The sequence below is a fragment of the Enhydra lutris genome, unplaced genomic scaffold (genome assembly GCF_002288905.1).
Source record: "Enhydra lutris kenyoni isolate GAN:26980312 unplaced genomic scaffold, ASM228890v2 scaffoldscaffold55, whole genome shotgun sequence".
NCBI lineage: Eukaryota > Metazoa > Chordata > Mammalia > Carnivora > Mustelidae > Enhydra > Enhydra lutris.
In genome coordinates this window covers 4,814,974-4,822,917 of record NW_019154139.1, presented here as the reverse complement: position 1 = coordinate 4,822,917, position 7,944 = coordinate 4,814,974, and the positions used below count along the sequence as shown (strand labels likewise).

General features: G+C 58.0%; 1 protein-coding gene across 2 annotated transcripts; it reads right to left on the bottom strand.

The window, feature by feature from the left end:
- Nucleotides 1-1,837: 1,837 nt before the first annotated feature.
- LOC111157684 (retrotransposon Gag like 6) lies at nt 1,838-7,550 on the bottom strand. 2 transcript variants are annotated; one of them, XM_022519305.1, is made up of 2 exons: nt 7,384-7,550; nt 1,838-7,164 (listed from the first exon to the last, which is right to left on the bottom strand). In XM_022519305.1, exon 2 carries the CDS (start codon nt 6,837-6,839, stop codon nt 6,120-6,122), a length of 720 nt encoding a protein of 239 aa, XP_022375013.1. In that variant the 5' UTR covers nt 6,840-7,164; nt 7,384-7,550; the 3' UTR covers nt 1,838-6,119. The 2 variants fall into 2 exon arrangements, with proteins under 2 accessions (XP_022375013.1, XP_022375014.1); XM_022519306.1 differs by lacking the exon at nt 7,384-7,550 and adding an exon at nt 7,315-7,380.
- Nucleotides 7,551-7,944: the final 394 nt, after the last annotated feature.

Here is a 7,944-nt window from a genome sequence, read left to right as displayed (position 1 = left end):
TGGGCTGGCATTCTCCTAGGCTGGGTACGTGGGAGCTGAAAGCAAAAGCACGTGTTGTGCGATCGCCGAAGATGCAGGCGCTGTCCCGACCCAGGCTCCTGGTCTCAAGCCTCGAACTGGGTCCCACAGCGGAGTTGGCTGGTGGCGGGGCTCAGCTCCAGGAGCGGGTGGCTGGGTCCTTGTGAACCTCTTAGGACCAGACATCTAGGACCCACCTAGGGCGCTACGTGTGCTCTATACGCTTTTCCGTAGCTGAAGACACGGACTTGGCAACAGGCTAGCCAGTTGGGGGGCAGGTTTTAAACCCCGTTCCTAAACCACCACCTGTCTTAGAGAAGCCATGGTGGAAACCCCCAGGCCGGGGAGGCAGGAGGCTGAGGTCTTGGGCCGGTAGGAGGATGGCACACCGGCTCGCAGCTCTCCACCCTGCCCACCGTTCACCAAAGCAGCGATGTCTCTCCGAGCTCTGCACCTGTTACCAAGATTTTGGGAAACCTTAGAATTAAGTTGTAAGTTCCTCTAGTGGGAAAGAGTAAGGAGACCTGAAGGAGGGGAGCCCTCCTAGATAGATAGGAGTACGAATGGTAAGACCGAAGTCATTTTAAAAAGAGAGGCAGAGGGAAGTCAGTAGATCGATAGGTAATAGAAAAGCCGGTTCTAAAATAAGACTTTCAGATGTGATGAAGGAAACACATGTCAATGCAATGGAAAGAATTTATGATCTCAGGATGTTTAAGTATTTGGGGGGGGGAAGTCACTTTAGAGCCTCACCTCACACTCCGTGCCAGACTAACTCCAGAACCAACTTTATTAATTCTAGAAGGAAAGAGAAACCGAACGTTGAAACACTGAGAGAGCGGTGCCTGGGTGGCTCAGTCGTCAAGCGTCTGCCTTTGGCTCAGGTCATGATCCCGGTGTCCTGGGATGGAGCCCCACGTCAGGCTCCCTGCTCAGTGGGGAGTCTGCTGCTCCCCCGCCCCCACCCCACTCGCTCACTCCCTCTCAAATAAATCTTCAAAAAATTTTTAAGAAATAGAACACTGAAAGAAAGGGCCCAATGCAGGTATCCACTGGCCCTTCTAGTCTCTGCTCTTCTCAGATGAGTGGTTTTGAGTGGGCAGGACCCTCATAGGGGGTCTGTGAGGTAAAATTGGCTTTGCGATAATGCTCGAATGTTCTCTGCTTTCCCACTCTATCTCATGAGTCCCCAGTGGAATTTTTCAGAAGCTACGTGAGAAGTGATCTTGCAAAAGATTGAGTGCAGAAGTGGGTGTGAGACTCCAGCTGTCTTCTACTGAGTCAGGCATTAAAGAAATTTGTAAAAATGGAGAGCAGTGTCACTCTTCTCACTTTTTACGTGTTGGGAAATAGTTTTTCTTAAAATATGCTATTTATGTTGTCTGTAATGTGTTTATTTTCAAAATAATATTTTCAGACATTCTCCATTTTAATATGGTAAATGTTGAGGAGTCAAATCTATGTAATCCGAAGCTAGGAGGTCCTAAGTGCTTTTTAACAGCGCAAAGGGATTCTGAGACTTGGTCTGCAGGCATGGGGGCTGGGCCTCGTTCTACTCCTCCACAAACCTCCAACACCCAGAGCATCCATGCAGCAAGCTGGCAAAGCTTTACGGGGTGCCTACCACATCATGTAGCTACAGGCACGATGACACAGCCATGAGCCAAAGGGACAAACGTATGTGTCTGCGCCGTGTTGCTGCTGGGAGTCTAGGGGCACTGTGTCCAACGAGAGAGTGGATCAGCCATGGAGGAAGTCAAAATGTCAGTGACACACACACAGAAGTAAAGAGCTGGACACACGGGCAGCAAATATGACACACGACAGGTTAATATCTTTAATATAGAACGAGCTCATACAAATTTATCAGACCCCAGTAGATTAGAGCAAAGGACACTGACGATCCACAGAAGAGGAAACACAACTGCTTAACATGGAAAGATGTTCTACTTTGCTAGAAAGCAAAGAAATGCAAACTGAAACACAGGTATGTTTCATTATCAGGCCAGCAAGTCTCGCCAGAGGATACGACTCAGAGCCGGCGAGACGGTCCGACAGGCACATCCGTCCTTGCTGGCGGCAGTGTCGATGGATACAAATGTTGCTGGAAACCATTCCGTCAATATGTCATAAGGGGCTCAAAGGTTTTCATATCAATTCAATAATCCCACCTCTGAGAATCTGTCCTAAGGAAATAACTTGACGTTGGGGAAAAGCGTTATGTACGAAGAAATTCTTCCGTTTCTGGTGGTGGGAAATTAGTTGACGAACGGCATGGGTGATCAGGCATGGGCACTACTGTCCATCTACATGGTGGGAGGACACAGCCAGTTCAAACGCAAATTAGTAATAACGTGTAATGGGGAAGTCCCCTGATAGAAGTGAAAACACCCACACAGTATTGTTTCATTACAGAAGGTAGTTATCACCACTACATCGCAACAAAAAGAAGAAAAACCATGATGGGTGCCGGGAGAAGGGAGGGGCCTGGCAGGAGAGCCACCAAAATGTTACGACTTCGCTTTTCTCACGTTCTACCTTATTCTCCAACATTTCTGTAAGGTGTAGGTTTGCTCTGACCGTGAAAAGACTTGGTGCGTTGTTACTTCCCGTGGAGTTAGTGACGTCACAGTGAGCAGCTGGGCCCCTCCCATTTCCTCCACGGAGTCCACGCTGCACCACCTGCCACCACTCCCCATGTTAGGACCCCGAGAGACGCCGTGGGGTCACCAGCCCTCTCCACGGTGGACCTGTCCTACACCCAATCCTCTCCCGATGCGGGCAAGCTACCGCTACTGGCCCAGTGAGGTGCTCTGCCCTTCCTTCTGCAGACGCCAGTCCTGACCTCAGCTCTAAGCGCCCGTCTAAGGCTTCCCAGGCACTGGAGAGCTTAATTTTCTGGCAAGGATCTCCATCTCCTCCCCCTCCTCCCACCCAAAGTCCTCTGCAGGGGGTGGCCCATGGGGATCCCTTTCATCCGACTGTAGGCCTTGCGTCCATAAGGTAGCTTAAGTATGTCGCGCCCATCCGTCCCTCACATTCCTCCCCTATGGGCCGAACTGCCAGGACCGCGGTCACCCAGCGAGTGGCCTGTCACACTTGGCGGCAGGGACCCACACACCAGTAGAAGTCATACCAGCACCTTCTCAGGGGTCCTGCGCCCCTGTCATTACTCATCATATACTTACCTGGGACCCACGTACCAGGTCTTTGCTTTTTCCTAGAAATCACTGAAATGCTTTAGGACATTAAGCCCAAGGTCACACTATACATTCGGCCAGGAAGTCACCCCTTATTCTAAATTCCATCTCAAACGATGCCCTGTTATGCCATGAGGCTTACTTACCAGATGGGGTATCAGGTAGACCGGAAAAACCACAGTAGAGTTCAAATAATGTCCACACCATGAAAAATATAAAACTTTCCCTCACATGCACGGTTTAACACTACTGCCTGTCCCTCCTATACATCAATACCTGTTCTCTTAAATTGAGAGAACTCACAACCGGAAGTCTGTACAATGCCGCTCCCCTCGCCCACTTCCTTCTCCAGCTTGACCCTCCCCGTCCCACAGTCTGGCTCTGGGCTGCACGGAGCATGGGTCTCACCCTCTTCACTGAGAATTCAGACGTCTTCCACGGGAGCCACGTGGGGCGTCTTCTGAGTCTGATGCAGGGCAAGCCCCCCAGCCTCTCATCTACTCACTTGCAAACCCGCCAGAAGCGGTCAAGGGTGCAGATGCGCAACAGCACCACAACCAAGCCCACGAGCAGAAGCCCCAGCGGCCGAAACACAACTCACTGAACCGAAGGGAGCTGGAGCAGCGGCCTGGACGGGGCGCGACCCACGCACGGCAGAGGCCGGATCACTGGGCGGACAGGCAGCACGCCAGCCCGGCCCTCCGCGGCGGCGCCCTGCTGCGCTCCAAGGCACAACGCCAGGGCTGTGCGCAACGCAAGCGCAGTAGGACTTCTACGTGCCATGTGGGTAAGCCCAGGGGTCGGCGAGGTGGCAGTCCCCGCCCTGCTTCCATGCGGGGTCTCTCGTCCTCAGCGGGCTGGGGCCACATGGCAACCTTCAGGGTGCCTCCTACCCCTGGCAGGCATCCTGTCCACCCCCCCCGCCCCGCAGGGCCGGCACCCCTGCATCCGCAGCCCCTCCGCCTAGCAGACAGACAGTAGAGCACTGAGCACAAAGAGAAAGGGTCTGTACACCCCCCACTAGAGGTCCCACCCCCCCAGAATGATGGCCCCACTGTGTGTCCTCCCCTCCCCCCATTCATGCTTGATGAGCACCGCGGTCCCACTGGAACAGCCTTGGCTGGAATCCAGGGGGCCTGAAGCCTGTATTCAGGCAGTTCTTCAGCAGGGCGACTGGGCTAACAGAGTCTACAATGTGTGGGTGGCAGTGGTCCACGAACCCCAGCAGCCACTGAATGTCCTTGACCTTGCAAGGCAGTGGCCGCTTTAAGAACGCAGTCACTGTCCCCAGCATCATCAAAACTCTCAGGAAGAAAGGATGGACCCTAGGACCCAACCTCTGGGTGTCCCAAGACAGGGGTCTTCGGGTGGGTGCCGAGGCTAGCCTTCGGCCGTCAAGCCAGGACCATTCGGATAGGGCAGATGGACCCAGGATAAGACGCCTCATCTTCCCCATGGTCCAGGCAGTCATGTAAATGCGGTTCATTTGGCATTAAATATGGCGAGAGCATCATGGTCCAAAGGGCTTGGCCAAGTCTCCTTTAGAAAGTGATTTCTGGATGTTCCCTATGAGGAACCAAAAGGCCATCCACCATCACAGGTGCAGCGTTGTCCCTCGGAATTTGAACCCAAGTGCCAGTTCTGTCCTGTCCCCACATTAGGACCAAGGCAGACTGCAGCTCTTTCCCGTTACAAACGCCACAGAGGCCCTGGTGGGGCCATGAGAGGCAAACACTCCTTCCTTAAGTGCTTAGTGACGCATCCCAGAGGATTTGGGTCTCGAGCTAGGAGTCCCTGTTTTCTTAGACAAAGCCTAGACACCCGAAGGGACAGCCCAGGCACAGGGAGGACATGCTACACGCGGCTTTGGAGACCTAGAGGTGGTGTGGGTGGCCAAGGGGGCCGAGGTGAAGGCCACATGTCGTCTGGAGACGGGAACAGGTCTCGAGCTAGACAGGCCTCCCACCAAGTGATGGGGGGCAGAGGCGGGACCCGGGGGAGGGGAAACTACACAAGCTGGCGGTGGCGGTTCCCACTGGTGCACTCCCCCACCTCAGCCCACCATGGGCCTCAGGCAGGGAGGTACACGAACAGGCCACCTGTGGTGGCTCCATGGAACCGCTCAGTGATCCCGAGTCACAATGACCTCCTGCAGCAGGCCAGTTCCAGCTTCCCAGAATGCCCAGCGCCGTCAGAACGCTGCAACTAAAGCAAGCATTCCTGCAGGTGCATCCTCTGGGGGCTTTCCCAGTGGCGACAATGGGACATACCGACTGTGTGTTCCCGCGAGGAGTGAAGCCTGCCCACCAGAAATGCTCATGCCACACTCCCAGCAGGGAACACTTGGCCACCGCAGCAGAGTCGAGCCCCCCACCCCCCAGGCCCCCACCTGCCATTCCAGGGCCTGGCAGGGATGGTGATCAGCTACGGGTGCGAAGCCAGACTCCCCGCCCCCAGGTACCCAAAGCACACCACCAGCCTGGCCAAAGTGGTTCCCTCTGTCATCAGCGGGGAGCTGCCATGGGGGCCTGCACAGGGTAGAGCAAGAGCGTCCGTGAACCTTATCAGGCTGGGAGAGATCCGCCCAAATGATCCGCAGCGGGCTGTGGGGTCACTGTGGCCGAGCAGCAGAGCTGCGGTCCCCAGGAGAGTGGGGTCTGCAAGCAAGAGAGGGGAAGCGTGCACTGTGGGTCCAAAGCTAGCACAGATCACTGGGAAGGAAGGTGGGTCACGGGGCGCCCAAGAGTGATGAAGGAAGATCTCCTTGTGGAACAGGTCTGGAGAGGCAGGGAGGAAGGTCTTCAAACAAGGGCGATGCTGTCGTACGGACACTTCTTCTACGTTGCAAAGGGCGTATGCTGTCTGCGTCGCTGCAGAGGCGACCCAGGCGGTGGCCGAATCTTAAAGGTTCCGTGCTCGCGTGGGCAGAGCCGGAGCTGGACTAGTCCCACTGGAGGCTGGATGCACGGGGCAAGGCCCTGTGCCCGTGGCAGCCAGCTGGCGACAGAGCATCTGCCGCTCGCGCACGGCCCGGTTAGAGGCAGAAGTCTTCCTGATCTGCGCGCGCCGCGCGTGCCGGAGTGGAGACTTGTAGGTTCTCCGCAACTCTGCCAGGAATCCCTGATAGTTGTTTCGCAAGGGGCTGTCAGGCTGCATGTGGGGGATCGCCCACTTCTCTGCCTCCCCAGTGAGCCGGGACACCAGGAACGCCACTCGCTCAGCCTCACCCGGGAAGCGGGAGGCCTGGAAGATCATGAACCTGTCCATTTGCATCAAGAACCCGGCCAGTTGGCCGGGGTCTCCAGAAAAGGGCTCCGGCAGGGAGGTTGGAGGCGTGGTCATGGGTCGGGTCCCATTGGAGGTAATTGCTGAGATGGGCGGGGTGATCTGCAGCGCCCCCGGAATCCGGGCCCTGGTGCGCAGCAAGGTCAGCTCTGCCATCACGCTCTCCAGCATGTTGGTGAGATTGGCCTTCTCCGCCCGCAGGGTCGAGGCCTCCCGCCTCAGCGCGGAGTTGGTGAGGCGCAGGGAGGTCAGGGTGTCGATGACGTCATCCATTTGGGCATTAGTAGATGCTGCAGAGGCCGGGCTCTCGGCTTTCGATGTCTGGGGTTGAACCATGTTGGCCAGAGGGCAGCCGAAGGCCCGGACGGGTGGGCTGGGAGAAGGGGGTGTGGGTGACCCAGAGCCTGAGCACCTGTGATGCTAGGTTTGGGCAGACCCCGACAGGAATCAGGGTTCCACGCTGAGCGGCTGAGAAGACCGAACAAGAAGGCAGGGCCGTCAGGGCCAACGGGGCCGAGAGCCGCGCACAGCCGGGACCAGGCAGAGCCGAGGCCAGGTAGGTGGTGCAGGCCCTGGGGGCGCCGACTCCGGAGGCGGCTCCTTTACCGCGGGCCTCTCCGGGCCACGGCGGGCTGCACAGGGGGTCGGGTTGTTCTGGGCCCTGAAGGAGGAAAAGATGTTTTAGAGAAACGTCTGGACTGCGTGGAGGGGGGGTGGAAGGGAAGGCCGCGGCGCAGGGGGGCGGGAAGCGGGCGGCGGACAGGGGCGCCCGGGCCCGGAGCCCCCTCCCCGCGCGAGGCCCGGCGCCCACCTTGCGCAGAACAAAGAGCGGATGCACCTGCGGCGGCGCGGGGGCCCGGGACCGGCGGCGGGCGCGTACCTGGGTCTCCGCGGCTTCCTCCGCGGCTCCGTCTGCCGCGCCGGCCGCGACCAAGATGGCCCGATCGGGGGACGCGGGCGGGCCGATGAGTCACGGCGGCGGCGGCCCGCGGAACTGCTTCCCGGTCAGGTCAGGCCGGGGCGGCGGCGGGAGGCGGACGCGGGCGGCCTCGGGCGGGAGCACGAGCGGGCGCCGGGGCCGGGGCCGGGGTCGCAGCGGAGGGAGGGCGGGTCGCGGGCGGCCGGGGTGCGGGCGGGGCGGGCGCGGCGGCAGAGGCGGTGGAGGCGGCGGGCGGGCCTCGCGCGGGCCCCGCTGGTTGCCATGGAGATCGCCCGCTCCCGCGTGCGCGGCGGCGGCCGAAGCCCCGCCCCGGAAGTGGTGCGCGCAGCCCCGCCCCCAGGGCTACGGCTCCGCGTCCTCCTGCAGCAGCCAATCAGTGGGCCCGGGTTAGCTGTTACTTTATTATTAGGATGGATGCCTTCCTGTTTTTGTAATTCTTCCTAAGGCTACGAGCGGAGCTCTTGTTGTAATTATGTTTTTTTATATCTATCTTGTTGTAAT